This window comes from Dryas octopetala, chromosome 4 (assembly GCF_963921425.1).
Source record: "Dryas octopetala chromosome 4, drDryOcto1.1, whole genome shotgun sequence".
In the NCBI taxonomy this organism is placed as follows: domain Eukaryota; kingdom Viridiplantae; phylum Streptophyta; class Magnoliopsida; order Rosales; family Rosaceae; genus Dryas; species Dryas octopetala.
Genome location: NC_141369.1, coordinates 11,988,897 through 12,007,590, shown reverse-complemented (window position 1 = coordinate 12,007,590; position 18,694 = coordinate 11,988,897). Strand labels below are relative to the sequence as shown.

The 18,694-nt window shown below is 34.2% G+C and overlaps 1 protein-coding gene across 2 annotated transcripts; it reads right to left on the bottom strand.

Moving 5' to 3' along the window:
• Positions 1 to 350: 350 nt before the first annotated feature.
• Positions 351 to 14,448, bottom strand: NUDT3 (nudix hydrolase homolog 3). Of its 2 annotated transcripts, none has more exons than XM_086240190.1 (22): positions 14,295 to 14,448; positions 13,731 to 13,910; positions 11,676 to 11,753; positions 10,211 to 10,307; positions 9,679 to 9,812; positions 9,086 to 9,167; positions 8,591 to 8,677; positions 8,069 to 8,175; positions 7,346 to 7,517; positions 7,004 to 7,257; positions 6,263 to 6,344; positions 5,401 to 5,466; positions 5,065 to 5,142; positions 4,857 to 4,952; positions 3,452 to 3,558; positions 3,164 to 3,332; positions 2,488 to 2,571; positions 2,187 to 2,281; positions 2,010 to 2,100; positions 1,773 to 1,919; positions 875 to 941; positions 351 to 747 (listed from the first exon to the last, which is right to left on the bottom strand). In XM_086240190.1, exons 1-21 carry the CDS (start codon positions 14,378 to 14,380, stop codon positions 879 to 881), a joined length of 2,355 nt encoding a protein of 784 aa, XP_086096316.1. In that variant the 5' UTR covers positions 14,381 to 14,448; the 3' UTR covers positions 351 to 747; positions 875 to 878. The 2 variants fall into 2 exon arrangements, with proteins under 2 accessions (XP_086096316.1, XP_086096315.1); XM_086240189.1 differs by having other exon boundaries at positions 351 to 738.
• Between the last annotated feature and the right edge of the window lie 4,246 nt (positions 14,449 to 18,694).

Genomic DNA, 18,694 nt, shown 5'->3' with positions numbered 1-18,694 from the left:
GAAAATAGTAATTTCTTATTTGCATTAAAGACTTTTTTATTTCTTTTAAGTTTTAGTAATTCAACACTAGAATAATGTTCGAGATTCTCTCAGGCAGTGCTCAAGGGGCATTCAAGCACCGCTCAAGGAGAGCTCGAACAGAGCATCCAGTTGGAAAGGTCCAAAGTTTGATATTATTTCCATGACTTGCAAGCACCAAGCACTATGAAGAATCAATTACACAACAACAATATATCAAGTTTCTTATTATTTTTGAACCCATCAGAGATGCAAGTGAAACAGTATGAATCAAGTACAATCCTACAAGATATGAAATTCCATTTTTTTTTTGGGGGGGGGGGGGGGGGGGATAGGGGGATAGTTACAATATATACTATTCCAAATTTTCTTTTTAGTTGACACAACATAAAATTTGATACTTGAAAAATATTATGTTGAAATATTTATTTCTTATTTTTGAAATCTCAAGCACATTATATAGTGATACTGATCGCAGACTTATTACATTTGGACACTGACTTGTCGTTACAGGATGACTGTCCTTCACTTGGAGTGAAAGACGACTAGTCGTATACCATCTACACTAGTGTGGTTTTACGCACATCTGAACCAGTCATATGCCACAGTAGTAAAACGAAATCAACGAGCCATGCATGTGCATAAATAGAGAATGTGATTGTAGCACCACTTAATCTGGAATGAAAAGCCATCGAACTTCAAGCTTGTGTGTCTCGTGATCTGCATAAGCTTACAGTACAAGAATTAGAAGATCGGTAGATTCAGATGAAACAATTACAAGATGGAAACATCTTTCAATGAGTTTTTCATTTACTAGCATCCTTGACAGATGGTAATGAATCCAGATGAGACTCACCAATCTAGTGTTTTTGCTCCAATATTTTTTCAGCCACTGGAAATGTGGGAACTATATCCACAGGTACCTATAAAGATAAAGATAAGAAAAAAGTTTCGGGGAGAGAGTGAGGACCTAAAAGATTTAAAAGGAAAAGTATAATATTTTGCAATGCTAAAATGGAAATAACTTAATAATATGCAAATCTCAACTTTAGGTCAAATGAAAAATGAGAAAATGTCTTCTAGTGATTTTTGTCACTCAACAATTTAAGAATGGTTAGCAGAAGAATAAGGCTAGACAATAACACATGCATTTAGTCATATTCATTGGTTGGCAAACTAGAATTACTTGTTAGTTCTTATTGGTATATCAGCCTTAAAAGCATGGAGTTTAGACTGGAATAGGAGATCTAAAGAATACATGTGTGTGCATAGGGTATACCTCAACATAAATAAGTTGAGGTATACCTCAATAGAAGGAGCCTATATATATATATATATGAAAAATAAAAAAAGACAATAATAATAAAGAGAAGAGAGTAAAGAAGAGGCATGTAAAATAAAAAATAAATTTTAAATTCTTGGTATAACATATATCAACTGACTCGTTAATCTGAAAGAAAAATGACACCATACACAAATCATTCACAAAACAACAGATTTGTTATGTGCAGTCGGTCATGATCAAACATTCATCTATAGAATCATCTTCTTTCCTCGGTTGAGCGATTACACAACCAACTTAAATCAGCTACCTTTTTGCAAATCTGATTTGTAGTGCAAGAGATTTGATCTAAGTGCTATTAGATGTATAAAATGACTGCCTCCTCATCCCATGTGTCCTATCTTATAAAAATTTCATACAAGTGCCTAATTCTTCATGTTAAAAGTAGTACTTATCAAATCATTTGTTATACCTGAACTTTCTCTAATTTTTGCAAAGCAACTTTTAATGGGTCTGTCAATTTGCAGTGTTTCTGAAGCAGCAACTTCGCAGCCTCTTTGTCACCTTTTGCTTGTATGGTCAGTATCTCCCTACTCAGGCTCTCAACTGCACCTTCCACCTTTTACAAAAATAAATAACTAAATATATATCAGCTTTGACGCATCTCAGGCAGGAAAAAGGAGGAAATTTGGAATTGAGGCATTTATACCTTGGCAAAGTCAACAGAAAATGTTTCATCAGGATTCAAAATAAAGGCTCCTTCCTCATACAACCAGTTAAACTGCAATGCTTGTCCTTTTCTGACAATACATAATAAGTATAAGATACTTAGTATAATGTGCTTTCTGACAAGAGAGGACCAAAGAAAGATGAATTGCTAGAATACCCGTGAGCTTCCTCGAGACCAAACCGAACTGAGCGGAAGCATCCAGCAAGAAAAGAAACATACATGGACTTCAATAAACTCTTCGGAAGCAAATCCTGGATCCCCTCAGAAGAATAAAACCAGTGACCGAGATGGAACCACATAAAAACACTAGAACATTACTCTATGCCACTAAGATATGAATACCATTGAAAATAACATACTTAACACTAATGAAAGATGCAAATTCATCAAAAAATTTGCAAACCACTAATGGATAAAGCAATATACAGCAATGTCAATTAAATAAATAGCCACTCACCTTGTGGATTAGGAATTTCAGTGCCCACATGCCAACTATATCAGCTTTTGCTTCTTCCAAAGCTGAGTGGAGTTCTTGCAGTTCCTTTATCAAGAGATGAAAGGCCAATCACAGAAAATCAGATTTGACATTAAGAAAAATAGTGCATACTTACCGTTTTTAACTTTATGAATTTGTCTTCTATTTTTTATTGCTTTCTGAAACTGTTTTAAAATGACATTAGAAGCTTATGTTAATTTTTTCTTATATATATAAAATAGTATTTCAAACAGAGACTTGCATAATTTTTTGGTAAATAGGCTGAGACTTAGTTTGCCAATAGTTCTTTTTGGACAGTAGGTCATACTGAGTCGGATACTCAATCTGGTTATTAACTGGACTTTAGCAAAGTTTTTCTAGCTGCAAGTAACACTAATTCTTTATTATGGTTATGCTATTGTCTGAAGTAAGATAGATAGGTAGAGCTATGCAATCCAACCTCAGATTTCATCTGTGCATCCTGATACCAGCAAGAGTTAGTAACAATAAAACTTTATTAAACTTCCATGTTGTGGTATACTGAAACTTAGTTTGAAACAATAGTTTGGTTACTACAAGCAACAATGCAATCTAAACAGGTTGTCAATCTAAATGATGGTTAACTAGTAAATCAGATAATTTATAGTTTGTCACTCACCAATCTCACTGTCGACTTTCTACCATTTGGAAGTGTTATGGTATGAGGTCCAATCCCATGGCAGCACTCATGGCAAATTGTGTGAGTGAAGAAAGATTCAAAATCTACTAGTTCTTGTTGCTCCTTTGTAATACAAACATCAGCTATAGGCTGAAGAATATGCTTGAACCTGGTTAGCAGATGCAGTTCTGACATCATATTTCCAACACAAAAGATAAAAAGTTTGGAAAAGCAATAATTGACATTCGTCTAAGAGAAACATAAAAACTGAGGAAATCAAGTTTTTACTTGGCCTCTGATATATTCTTAAGCATGACCATTGATGTTCCTCGATCTTTTACTATACGCTCGTCATTTGGTAGATTAAAGGCTACAGTTTGAGGTCCCTTTACATCCTGAGGTAAAATTTAAACTCGTCAGTGTCACTTCATCAAAGAGATATATATATATATATATATATATATATATATTAAAGACACAGTTTGGAAAGGACGTCTTAGAAAAATATGATTTTTCTACATTGCAATTTTGATGCATTATGGAGACAGAATATTATATAGTTTATGGCATACAACGGAACACATTGCAGACTATTTATTTCTAATCTTTAATCATTTTGTTTTAGACAGTAGACATAACTAAGAAGCTTCAATTGCATATACAACCAGTAGTCACAGTGTTCAAGTCCCAATCCCTTTTCAAAATTTCTTACAAACCCTACTACAATCCACCATTATTTTTATCTAAAAACCATATGAGACTCAAAATCACTGTTTTCAACAACTGTTCACAACCCAGAAAAGAGCTAGATCTTCAACTTTCCTTGTCCTTCTCCCTCTTCTTACAACATCATAAAGCCTACAACCATAAACTTTTCATACCCTTCCATGGAGGCCCCTCCTTGAGCCTCTTTCTTAGTTCGTAATCAAGCCTTCCTATAATAAACCTGACTCTTAGCTTCCAAAATAAGAAAAACGGATTATAGCTGCAAGCCTGCAACCAGAAAACTCCAACAAAATGCCCTTTCTGTTTTTAGCTCGTAACCCCTTTTCAAAACATTTATACCTGAATCTTAGCTTCAAAAAACAAGAAAAAAGAAAAAAAGGATTATAGCTGCAACCAGAAAATTCCTACAAAATGCCTTTTTTGTTTCCAACTCGTAAGCCCTTTTCAAAACATTATCAGTTTACCCACTTTTACATCCATAACTTGTAAACTGCCTTTCTAAAGCATAAATCTTGATAAATGGAGGCTCTTACTCGCCCCCTACCATAAAATACAGTTACTCCACTAAAACCCTCCTTGGATAGTCCATTGGTGTGGAAAAACTTTAACTTCTTATCAAATACAAAAAGATCAAGGTGTGAAACATTAGAAGGGATGCAAGAGAGAGAGAGAGAGAGAGAGAGAGGAGAAGAGAATCTTCAGCAATGGACTATTCAAGAGAAAGAGAGAGAGAAAGGAGAAGAGAATCTTCAGCAAAAGGTTGTTTTATTATATATCTATAGGAGCTTCTTTAAGAGGGACCCCTTTTGACAAGAACCAAAAGGGTTCCTCCTTTTAGGAAGCTCCTATATATATATATATATATATATTTAAGATTGCACTAAAAGAAGGACAATGTTTCTCTAATAAAATAAACGCATGTCCAATAGAATCATCATGAAATTTTTTGCCACAGTTCTAAACTTACTCCTGCATTATAAAGAAGGTCAATGACTCGAATAGGAGCAGAAATAACATCCTTGGACTTGTAAGCATTGTCCAGTGGGAGATTTTGCTCCAAAACCTTTAAAAGAAATATTAAAGGGATCGATAGTTAGAAGGAATAACAAAGTTTCAGGGATAATTCTTTTTGTAAGCTATTACATCTCTGGTAGAAAAAGATTGTACAATGGTACCTGCAAATTATCACCAAAAAGTTTTACTTGAGCTGTTGATTTGTCATCCCGAATTCCAATAAATGCTTCAAATGTAGCCTAAGGTAAAAGGCAGTTCAATTATTTCTGAAGGTTAATTGGATTCTCAAATAGGTCCTTAAGAAAATAAATGCATTTTTAGTGGTAAAATGCAAGAAATAGACAAATTATAAACTTTATGAAAAGAAGGCAATTTAAGATCAATACATTGTATATGCAGTATATCACACCTATTTCGTCCACAATCTTAAACTACAAGGTAATGAAAGCAGAAGCTCAAATTACATGGGTGTTCCATATTAATAATACGGCTAATACCTTATACCCAAATAGTGCATCTTCATATGTTTCGTATGGACCAATAGTAACATCCAGCTTAGAGTCCTACAGAAGAAACAGTAGACAAAAACAAAGGCTATCAACAGTTTAATGCTCTTAAGAATTGCCAAAAAGTAAGCAAATTGCTGCAATAAACTTGTTGCCATAAAGAGAATTGAAATTCAGGAACAAAAATTCTGCAAATAAGTGAACTCTTTTTGTAATACTGTCATATGTCCTTTTTTTTTTTTTTTAATGTAGAAGGTCAATGCATATAGAACCATCCAATTGAAAGGCATGAATGGAATCCTTTTTAGTTTTTATTTTATGGCAGTCCTGGGGCTGGGGTGGAGGAACTTTGGGATAGAATAAGGTTTTGTGATTCATTATGGGTGTTGGTATCAGTAGCTTTCAAGGATTTATCTTTTTCTAGTATTCTTTTAGATTGGAAGGCAGTTGTAATTGGTTATTCTTAGTTTAGGATGTTGATGTAGTGTAGTCTAGTAGTGTTTTGTTTAGAGGAGGACTACTTGTCCTCAGCCTTTTACATGTTTTTGTTAATCAAATTCTTATTTTTATAAAATAAAAAATAAATTGAAATCAATGAGCAGTAAGAAACTAGGTGATTCTCGTTATAAGCTATAAAACCAATCAATTATTGGCAATAATAAAACCAGATTATGTAAAGGCATCAAGCCATTTGATTAATAGCAACGTAAACATATTAATAAACTAGCTCATAGTAAAAATTGTCTATAATAACAAATAGGAACTGTAGTTAAAACTTTGTACCAACACCATATACGTGAACTGTAGTGAACAGATTTATGATTGTAAAAACAATACTAAGTACTGTACTAACCAACTCCATCCAGGCTATATCAGAGTCATAGTAGTCATTTGAAAGGAAAGCATCGCCCTTGCTGTGAAGCAACCTCTTCAAACTTTATAGAGAATGACAGATTAAGTTATCATTTGCAAGAAGATAATATTTAGCATGCTGACTGTTAAATTTTGCTGGTTTACTGTTTTTCCAAAAAGCATTAACTGCCAGGATGTGGAACAATATAAATTGGGAAATTGCAATTGCAGGGAATCAAACTTAATATCTCCCGTTCTTATACCACATTATGGTTTAAAATTCTCAGAATGCATTTTCATTGATGCAGTATTGGGTTTAATACAAAGGTTCCAATGATACAAAAAATTACAGACATTTCAAGTTTTGAGTTACAACCTAAAAAATTTTACAAGACAAATCCCTTGATAGTTGGCCTGTGATAGAGGGTGAGTTTTATGTCCTTTGATATCAGCCATCCCTTGATATTTGGCTGTAATATATGGCACAAAATCAGTCATAAAATCAGCCATAGCCAAATATCAAGGGATGGGCGATGTCAAGGATAAAATCAGCCATATATCACAGCCAAATATCAAGAGATTTGTCTTGTGTAATTTGTTAATATTTGTTACCTTGTAAATCATGAAACGTCTGTATTTATATTTAAACCCATACTTCATCAATGAAATGCAGACAAGAATTCTTAACCTTGGTATCAATAATTAATTAACTTATAAGAAAAGAAACTCTTCAAAGTCATACCTAGTCGAATTGGTCGAGTCACCAGCTTTATGCAATAATTCAGCAGCTCGTGTGAGGAAAGCATTATACTCTTGGGAGAAAGGAATACTGTATAAGTCATGAGTGGAACCCACCGAATGATTTGTGCTGCCAACTGTATTATTATATAAGGAAGAATCCAGACTAAATTCACTGTGTCTTTTAATAACATTGAAAAAGCCTGTTGCAACTTGTTGTTGGTCCTCTGTTCGACTGCTTTTCCACAAATCAAATTCCTATACAAAAGGAAATTTATAGGTCTTCATAAATGTAAGAAATTCTTGTTCTATAATACAATTAACTTCTGATTCTACTTTTATATACCGTTTTGTCCATATCGGGAGGATAGAAGTTTGCACCAGGTGGTTTCAGCATAGGAAATGCAGCTCTATATTCAAGTCCCTTCCACCCAGTAACTGGCCTAGTCGCTTTGGGAAGCAACTTTATAGCAGAATCTGCAGTTGTCAAGAATGCCTCATTTTCATCAAGGCACGACCTGTTGATAGAAAATGAACTTCAGTTTCTTTTTTTGCAATGGGAAATGAGAATTTTATAGAAAGGGTCAAAGTTAAAAAAAAGGGGAAATTAAACAAGCAAATCAAATGGAAATTTTCAAAACTAAACAAATAAAGCCACACTCATAACAAACCAAACAAAACGACACAAGCAAGCCACACTCAGTAACAAAACTCCAGTCCAGTCAAGATGATCACACCAAATGGAAAATTTCAAAATTTAACTTTCACAAGAAAGCCACACTCAGTACTAAACAAAACAAGCAACACAATTTTTTACGCATATACAAAATTGAACTTTACTAAAGAAAATTTCTATTGAACCCATTTTACCACAGCAGAAGGCCCATATAATGAAAATATTGCAGACATTCACTCAAGAAGTTAATTTCACAAAATATTTGATGTATTCTCTTCAAAAATTACACAAACACACACACACACACACACACCAGATGTCATATGGTACATATACATGTAAAAAATGGCATGTGCAATCAGCTGAAAGAGCACTAAGTAAAAGAAGACATACCATGGACTCTTATTAATTAAATAATACATCCATTTCAACTTGTCTAACTCTGATGCATCAGCATGCTCCTTCAACCAATCTCTTAGAACTGGATTACTGTACCAAACCTAAATGTAAAATTAGAAAATAAAAGGAAAAAAATCAGAAATGGGCACTGCAACATAGATTAAGAATTAAAAAAAAAAGTTTAATTGAGATGTATAAGGAAAAACAATATCTGCATTACAAACCAGTTGCAAAACATGGAAAACTACAAGATCTTTTGCATGGCTCTCCCTTCGCTCTTTTAGTGCATTTTATTTGCATACCAAAATATAAGATATGTTCCTACCTATGTATATACAAATGCAAACTACTAATAATAGTCAAATGTACCATGCAGCAGTATATATCATCTTTTTCATGCATACTAACAATCTTTATGTATCAAAACAGTTTAGCAGCACAAATACAGAGGTCTATGCGTGTGCTTAATTATTCTTTCTGTTGATGCATGTATTTGTTTATGAGTCTACATACAACCTGCAAGTAATAGATTTCATCCATAATTGTTGCAGCCTTGACGAGTAATGCCAGAGCCTCCCTGTCTGCATCTGTTAGCCCTGTTAACTGCATCAAGAAAATTAAATATGCAGAACTTCACTTTTAGCGCCCAAACAACTACATTTTTGGGGGAAAAGGACGAAAGAAAAAGAAAAACAACAATAAAAATGCAATGCACATACAATGCAAATGGTAAGACTACAAATTAATAACTGCATATCCACATCCTTAGTGAGGCATCCTTAGTGAGGCTATGTAACTTCAATGCCTCTTGTGAAATGAAATTCAGAATTGACTTAAACAAATGATAAAAGAGAACAAAAAATAACATTCACAGTCAAGGATATAAAATAGATTGCACCATGACTGAATATTGTCTAAATAAAATAAATTTAGAAAAGAGCAAAGGAATAAAGTAAACAGACAATTTAGCAAAAGAATAATAAGCGAAAGAAATGTCAAAAGGGCAATAACCTCTGCATTGAGGGAAACAGGAGCATAGCGTTGGAGTTGCTTTTGTATTGATATACTTCGAGCTATAGTGTTCTCCTTGTACCTTTACCAAATTAATATCAACTAACTGGCATAAGCAAGTAGTGATATCCAGAAAATTTGAAGTCGATAGGGATAGATGACACATGTCTTTTAGTCTTCATAATATATGTACATATAGATATATTATTAATGTTTCTTCATGCCAGCTAAATCACAGAAGGAAAATTTATTTCCATGGCAGCCCAAAAACATTTCATAACTTTAATGAATAGTGAGGAACAATAAAAAGAAAGAAAATTTATGGAAATTCTGAAAAAAAAAAAAAAAAAGTTTTGATTTATGTCCAAAGAAGTAAAAGATAGATCTTGTTTCTTTGAAAAGTTTTGAAGTTTCGAAAAGGAAAACTCTTTGGAGATGCAACTAAATCCAGCCTTCATGTAACAGGAGTACATTTGCTCCTTGACCAGCTAAACTCTTACAAGAAAGAATCTTCACATAGGCTAGCCATGGGATGGTTTATTCCATCGCATTAATAAGAAAATTTATACCTAAAATGCTTTTTAATAGCATACCTCCTTGCAATTATGTCAAAAAGTTGACCATATTGTCCATTTACGTCACGGGGGACGTACTCAGGATGTTCTTTAGCAAGTGAGTTTCTATACTCCTCGTAATGAATATATTTAACAGCAGAGACTTCTGATTCCTGTCATTAAAGAGAAAAGAGACATGTTCAGATACTCACAAGAATTTACATGGCTGCATAGGCCACATAGCAAACAGTATCAGGATGACTATCATTCAGCCACATGGTTTCACATGCAAAATCACAGTTACATTTGTTATATTATATAAGCCAGCTCATCTTCCGATTGTACTAGTTTTCATCCCTAGTCTTTGAACTGTTTAATCGAGATGATTAATAATAATTGACGATATTTCCTGCCTTAAGGAGAATGCAACTGACAGATCTCCCTAGAAAAGTCGAAGTATCATAGAATAAAGATAACAAATAAATATAACACATGAATGTAACTTAATACAAAGCAAAAGCAGAATACCAAACAATTGGAACTTCTATTTGACTTAAATCACCCTCCTCACCTGAAGAATAAATGCCTCCAGAGGGATTCGATCTACAGTTGTAACCAAATATACATCATCGAATTCATTATCGATGAACTTCCCATCATGTAGCACACTGCATTCAAAATGTGAACCCAACATCAGTTAATATACAGAAGATCTAGGTATAAACAAAATACAATCATCGTCGCCATATCATCATTATCACCCTTGCCTTTGTCCTAATTGTATGTAATTAACCACATGGACTCCCGTCTTCCAGTCTTTTCAATTAATAATACAATGTTTCCTCTTAGATCTAGTTTTCTTATACCCTTTTGTGTCACTTCTTCCCATGTTAATTTTGCTCGGCTTCTTTATCTTTTACCTTTTACTTTAATTTTTCTTCCTTTAACTATAGACGTATCTAGTTGCCTTTGTATATCCCCATACCACCTAAGCCTACTTTCACATTTCTATCCATAATGGATTTCACTCCTAAGTTTTCCCTAATATATTGTTCTTTAATTCTGCATTTTCTAGTCACATATACCATCCATTTTAAAATTCTTAATTCTTCTCCATGGATGCATTGTACTTGCTTTTACTTTACTGTCCAACATTCTGCCCCATACAAAACAGCTGGCCTATGAATAGTACTGCAGAACTTTAATCTAATTTGTATTCTTTTATCCCTAAACATACCACTACCTTGTCTCCATTTTGTCCATCCTGTTCTAATTCTATATGGTATCATCATCTATTTTCCTGTCATTTTGAATTATGGATCCAAAATATCGGAATTGATTGAGTACCCCTTTGCTCCTGTATTGTTATTAAAACTATTATTGTTTTGTCTCTATTGAAGTTGCACTCCATATATTTTGTTATAGTTCTACTCATTCTTAAACCTTTACTGTAATGCATTTGTCCATGCTACTAACTTTGCACCAAGTGACTCTACGGAAGTATCCATCAAAACTATGTCATCAGCAAACATGCACCATGGAATGTCTATGTCTTCTTGTATATCCTTTGTTATTTCATCTATTACTACTGTAAACAAATAAAAAATTAATGTTGATCCTTGGGAGTTGGAACACCCAATCCTAACCCAACTACTACTAAACACGCATCATCATGAACTTCAAGCCATTATTCGTTGCTGTCTGAAACATTTCTACTTAACACCTTCACAACTTCACGCAGCCCTTACAAGTATAACATCTCATATTTGACTAATTAAACAGCACTAAACATCAAAGACTCAAAGGAATCATACATTATGTACGTTTAGGGATGAAATCCAGAAATAGCCCTTGATAATAACAATAAAGAATTTTAACCAAGGATATCTGTGTCCAAACTAACACAAAAAGAAAAATTAAAAGTGCAGACCTAGTAACAAGTAATAGCAATTATTCAAAACAAAAACCGTTTACAATAAAATCTGTTAGACAAAAGTATATATCCAACCATAGAACATAGGAATTAATCTACTAACCACTTTTGAAGGAAAACGAATATCATTTCAAATGCATCCACTGGAAGTATTATACCAAGCTCTTCCTGAAGCTCCCTCCTGAAAATACACAATTATACATTGCTATGCTTCAGTGACAAGCTGAGTTCAGAAAGCTGTAACTTTTAACCAAAAAAAAAAAACCAAAAAGAAACAGAAAGGGTATGACTGTCTCATGCAGGGGGGAGGGGAGCAACGAGGGGAAATAAGGAGAATACAATACTTTCAATTCAGAACTAGGTATGTTCTAAGATAGGCAGTTCTGTATATACAAATTGCCGACAATGTAAAAGAATGTATATGAATGAAAAAATGCAAATTCAATTAGCATCAACTTGTGCAAGTAAAAGGGAGAATCATTGATAAATAGTAATTCCAAAGTAAGTAATATGCAAAGTAAAAATGATCAATGTCAGCTTCCTTATAGCCATTAACAGCAGCAACAAGAAAAGATATAATAGAAATGGACTGAATCAAAGAGTTAAAACTGTATAGCTTGTATTAGAAAAGCAAATAATTGCTGTTGTCAATATTAATGGCACCTCATCTAAAATGATCAGAGCAGAGATAAAAATATTAAATTCAAGGGAAAAAGACTTATATCTACTTTATGCTACAAGGTCCATGTTCTTCATTAAGGCCCAAATCTCAGAAATTAGGGACTAAGGTTTTCTAAAACAAATATAAAAGAGAATATCTGGTATGACCTTCAGCTTCTTAGATTATATTAGCTTTGTACATTTTGTTCTAGTTTTATCAATCAAGTTATAGACAGCCTAGAAAGTTTAGAAAACTTTATGAGCTTGAAACTTGCTCTCATATGACATCACTACAGTCAATTTGTATTGTCTATTGGTCTGGAAATTGGTGCCCCAAATAAAAAGAGTTAATTGTTTGATGTTAAAGCATTGAGTTGAACTGTATCCTCAATTAAAGTAATTTCTAAGAAGAAGAACATGAATCAAATAGTGTGTTCTTATAAAAAATGATAAACTTTAAGGAAAAAAACAATAATAAACTCTTTTCTCATAAGGCTTTTCACTGTCTAAACTCAAAAGGTGAAAATGAGAAGAACAAACTCATAGCTGATTTGTTCTGTAAACATGGACATATATACCTGTAACTTTTACATGATAATTATCAAAACAAAAAATTGAATCCAATAATTTATTTTTCCATCATAAAGGCCATTTTTTGGTCACATTAACATGGAATTGTAGAAGGGTAATTTGGATACGGTCCTATCCTTCAGCAATTTAGCATGAAGTGGCTGCTCTCAAGACTTACCAGCCAATGACTTTAAAATTAAAAAAGGAAATGGACAAAAAGTCCATCTGAACGAAACAGATGGACAAAACCAATGAGGCCACACAAAGGCCAAAGAGAAAATACAATACAGTCAGCCACACTTAGCACAAAACAGCTGACCAATTCGAATGAATCACACTAAAAGGAACATCCTTAAGAGTTCTTTGACAAAGATGACCATAAGGAGGCAAGGAATCTAAGTTTGTCCACAACAAAATCCACTCTTCTTCCCTATCTTAAAAATTCTTCTTCTATTACTTTCCCACTTCACCACCCAAATAGGCAAATAGAGGTCAAAACTGCACAAGACTAAAGGGTAACCACTCTCTTCTTCCCTAACTTAAAAAATCCTCATATGCTGTTGATATTTTGACCTGAGAAAGTGAGAAACCTTTAGAAGGGACCATTTACATCTAGGCCAGACCAATGGGGGTGCTAAAAACTTCATGCAAATTTCCTAACAGGCTTACTATCACACATTCACACTTCACTGCAGCGTTGCTTGTCAATGATAGTCCACCCATCCTACATTCGTAGGTTGATTAAGCAAGGCGAGGCCTAGGGGACGGCTCAAATGACTTCGTAACAAAATGGGTTACAATTTGTAGATGCTTTCTTTAAGGGATACAAAATTCCAGCAAATAGAGCATCAAACAAAAGCTTATAAAGAGAAATGGATATGATTACAAGCTGTTAGTCAGTCACAAGCATGGCAACAAAGCTAGTTACCGAGCTGTTACAAGCGACGAATCACCGGAGGATATGTGTCCAGCACTTGAGATATCCCAGAACCCCGCCCATGAATCCTTGCAGTCAGCACGTCGTTGGACAAGCAGTTCTTGTGTACTCTCAGAAAAAATCCACACATGAACAGCTCGATGGTAATCCCCATCTCGATGAACTTCTCCCCTACATGGGCATCAAAAATTTTCATTGAAAGAGTATATCATAACATACAGAGTGACATAACCAATGACACTTTTCAATCAGAATTACTGCTCATCAGCACAAAATTCTTTTAAAGCAGAAACAGAAACAACACTGCACAGTTGAACAGTGACAGGCTATGGGTTGGGATCAACTCAACTTACTTAACACTAACCGATTGAATTACTTTGCTTAATCAATATCTTTTCCACAACATATTCGGTTAGTTTCTCGAGAAATTATAAGAAAAGATTGTCGCAATTCATACAAGTTCTTTCCTTGCGTGTTTCTTCAATATAATGAGTTTGTTTTGGTTGGGTAAGCAAAAGGAAAAAGAAAGAGAGTGGGGGGTTGGGTTTGTCTTGCCTCGGCTTGGAAATGCCAGTCTTCTGACCAGTTATGGTGAGGACGTCAAAGTGCTCTTCTTGTGTATGAGCATCAGCTTCCGCCATAGCTCTAAGCTCCTTCAAAGTCCGATTACACACAGGTATTTGATTCTAATCTCTAAATTGACGCATGTACTGCTTTATTCTTTTTATTTTGGCCGCTATGTACTGCTTTATTCTTTTTTTTTTTTTTTTTAGGCTAACTTTCTTATTCGGCTCCGTTTGGGGTTGCTGTTTAGGGAGATAAAGCGCTTTTTTTTAAAAAAATTGATGATTTTTATGTTTGGTAAACATACGGAAAACGACTTTGAATAGAAGTGGAGGGTCTCTCACAGCGAATTGGAGAAGCGGGCAAGAGGTAGCTTCTCAAATCTACTGTCTGGGAAAGCATGCGCAGACTTTAATGAAACTTTCTGAATACCAACAATACCCTTAAATAATTTTCATATTGACACTCTTTTGTCCTTACTATAACATTCTTTCATCCAGTCATCTTTCTCTTTTGTACGTATTTCCCTAACCCACCATCACTCGACACCCATCCAGCCATTCTCTCTTCCAGCCGTCCATCTTCTCCGTTGAACATGAAAACAAAGAGGTACATCCTTAAGCTACAACATGGTGGTCAGAATTAAGAATAGGCTTAAGTTCTCCGATTTCAGTTTAAAGGTCCAAAATGATATTTTTTGGTTTGTAAAATTGGGTTCTGATTGCAAGTAAGAGATCCACAAAAGATGGATACTCCTCTGAAATTGGTTTCTGATTTGCATTTGCAGTTTTATGTATAGTGGCTGGAGTTGTTCAATACTCATTGGAGGATCCAATACTTCTTAAAATCTAGCAAATTTAATTTGGGTCCTTAAAATCTAGCAATTTTTAATTATCTACACTGAGGTGGATCTAACCGATATGTCTATGCTGGGGTGGATGTTTCAAGGAGTTTGGGGAGTTTTTGGGGTTTGGTGGTGGCCATTGGTGTGGCTGAGAGAGTGAAGGAATAAGAAAATTAAAGATTAGACTGTGCATTTGCAGTATGAGAAATGAACCCAACAGCAGGCTTAGCACTCAGCAGTCAAGGTTGAATTTAATTATATCCAGATAGCTTTGGTGGTGCATAATTGCATATATGATCTATGGGTGTATGTAAATTTGAGTTTCTTTTGGTTGTGCTAATATTATCTGCATACACTTTGGCTTTAATGATATAATTGGGATGGGTGGCTGTTTGAGAAATATAATCACAAGACCACAAGCCCAAACATATATTTTTATATATTATATAATGGTTGATCTTTATTTTCCAAGTGATTTTTATATTTCTTTTCTAAAATAAAAGTATAAATCATGCAAACTAAAGTATTTGTTATCATACAAATGATTTTAAAATATAGTTTCAGCATTAATTATGTACATTTTAATCATTATGTACAATTAAAATAGATTATATTAAAACTTACCAAACAGTAAGACTCTATTTTTTATATTCATAGTACTTTTAAAAACACAATTTACCAAACGCTCAACTAATTTAGTTCACAGCTGATTATTCACACAGCACAGCAAAAATTATTTTTTTAAAAAGCTACAGCAATACCAAACTGGCTTTATACTTTTTGAGTAATTTTATTCAATATACCCTTTTAATACCACTTAAATTATTTTGACCCCCAATCCAAAAAAATAACTTTTACGACCCTTTTCCTTTTTTTCAGACTAAAATACCCTTATACAAATACACTATAGCAGTTGTTTCCTCCATCTTCGAGTTACTGTAGCAGCTGTTTCCTCTATCTTCTTCCTGCAAGCTGCAGCAAACATGAAAAGCGACATTCATCACCTGCCAACGCTCATCATCTCCTCTCTCTATCTCTCTCCCCTTCTCTCTAAAATCAAATTTGAAAAAACAAAACAAAATTCGAAAACCCAAATTTAGGTTTTTCTTTAAATGGGTTGAGAGGGATGAGAGAAAGAGACAACAGAGACAGAGAAAGAGAGACAAAGATGAGATGTCGGTAGGGGAGGTGGAGGATGGTGGTGGGCACCGGCCAGCGACCCATCATCTTCTCTCCCAACCAAAATCTGAAAAAACAACAAAAAAATTGAAAACCCAGATCTGGTGGAATGTGCTATAGCCAGATCTAGTTAAATTTTTTGTCGCCACATGGTCGAATTTATGGTCGCCATATGGTGAAATATGCTATAGCCAGATCTGGTTGAATTTTTTGTTGCCACATAGTTGAATTTGTGGTCACCATATGGTGGAATGTGCTATAGTCATGTGGCGACCACAAATTCGACCATGTGGCGACCAAAAATTCAACCAAATCTGGGTTTCTTTAAAGAAAAATTCATTTAAAGAAAAACTCATTTAGAGGGTATTGATGGGCGACGTGAGTTTTTTTTTCATTGGATTTTGCTAGATTTGATGTTGCATCTACTGGGTTTGCTGCTGCATCTGCTAGGTTTATTGGATCTACTGAGTTTGTTGCATGCTAGGTCTACTGTAGCGGCGGAAGATGGGGGCACCTACGGCGAGTGGCGCGGCGATGATGGGGCAATGGTTGGCTGGGGAGGGAGGAAGGGAGGGAGGGAGGGAGGGGAGAGACAATGGTTGGCTGGGGAAGAGAGAGAAAAAAAAAAAAGGTTTTATATGGAGGGTATTTTTGACATTTCAAATACAAAAGGGTCATAAAAGTTATTTTTTGGGTAGGGGGTCAAAATAGTTTTAGGGGTAATAAAATGGTATATTGAATAAAATTACTCATATTTTTTGGCCTTCTTAATATGATTGATTTGTGTATTTTATACGGAGATGCGAGTCAAAAAGCTCAACACTCAACACCTTCCCCTAACTCCCTATGGCCTAATACAATTTCAAAATAAAAATCTACAAAAAAAAAAAAAAAAAAAACTCAATACCAAATTAGCCACCAACTATTGGATGTATTTCAACTGGCTTCATGAACAACAAAATCTTTTAATCGCATCGACAAACTAATATTTAAATTAAAAAATTGATTTATGTAAGATGCACAGTTCCAACATGGTCAATCATAAAGTATCATGTTTAATTATGTGTCAAAAGTTCCATGCCACATCCCACCCAATCTTCGATATATGTCCACCTACCTCCTTACACAGGCCCATCACTCACTCTCATTTTTCCGTTTAAAATATATTTCTCACATAATGATTTATAAAAATAGTTGTAATTTTGTGAATTTGAACCCCTTTCATTAACTATTGCTCATATGTTTATGGTTGTAGACCCAGTTGAAATATCATCAATAGTTGATGGCTAAATTGGTACTTGAGCAAAAAAATGACCAATTAAAAAATATGGTTTTTTGTTCTCTTACAAAAAAATAGATGAACAAATAAGGAGAAACCCTTAAAAACAATAAAGATAAGGCCGAAAGACGTTTTTGGTCCCTATATTATGACTGAGTCGCATTTTGGTCCCCGTTATTTCAATTTGCTTATTTTAAGAACCGTGTTTTTATTAGAATCGCAATCAGGTTCAATCCATTAAATCGAGACGAAAAATACTGATGTGGCACCACCTGATGGCCTCTTAAATAGACAATTTTGACGATTTAAACCTGATTGTGACATTAATAGAACCACAGTTTTTGAAAAATGCAAATTGAAATAACAAGGACCAAAATGTGACTTAGCCATAATACAAAGACCAAAAATGTATTTTGTCCTAAAGATAATAGATTAAAAAGACAATATAGGTCGTCCACTTTTTAGTTTTTTGGGTGAGTATTCAAACTTTCGATGTAAGTGTTCGACCACTAAGCTTGTAATTGTCATTCACTTACAATCCAGTATAATTAGGCGTTTGAACAAACATTATAATGTAAACTGAGTTGATTTCATTATAAGAAATCAATTTATTTATCATTAAAAAGTATGGGGTGGGTGTTTTACTCATCTCAACACATTAGGGAAGTGTCATAGAATGTCGATAGAGATGACATATATTGTGACTATTGTCATCCTCATCTCACCCTTGTATTATTTTTATATTATATCTCCACCAGTTTTTTAAAATAATAAGTCATTCTTCCTAACCATATTTCTAAAATAATCCTAGCATGATTTCCACCCACCCGCCCACCTCTTTCTCTTCCTCCACCATATTCTTTGACCCCCGGATCCTTATAAGTTATAACTCTATATTTTTTTTTTGTCAAATATAACTCTATATTGTTCATAAAATATTTCAACATGTTATACTCATAGTATAATAGTATATGAGACAGAGCACGGGGTTGGTTCTTTGTTTAGAGTTCCGTTTAGTGAACATGACTAAATGGAGTTTTTGACTCTCTTAAAATAGAATTGTATTTTAAACACGATTGATTTTGAGGA

What these genes read in the sequence shown, in the direction of transcription:
- NUDT3 (XM_086240190.1), bottom strand. Translation starts at nt 14,380, where the DNA reads ATGGCGGAAGCTGATGCTCATACACAAGAAGAGCACTTTGACGTCCTC. An exon ending in TGGAGGCATTTATTCTTCAG is followed by an intron (nt 9,813 to 10,210) that starts GTGAGGAGGGTG and finishes CTTTAATGACAG; the next exon opens with GAATCAGAAGTCTCTGCTGT. An exon ending in TTTGACATAATTGCAAGGAG is followed by an intron (nt 9,168 to 9,678) that starts GTATGCTATTAA and finishes AATTTGGTAAAG; the next exon opens with GTACAAGGAGAACACTATAG.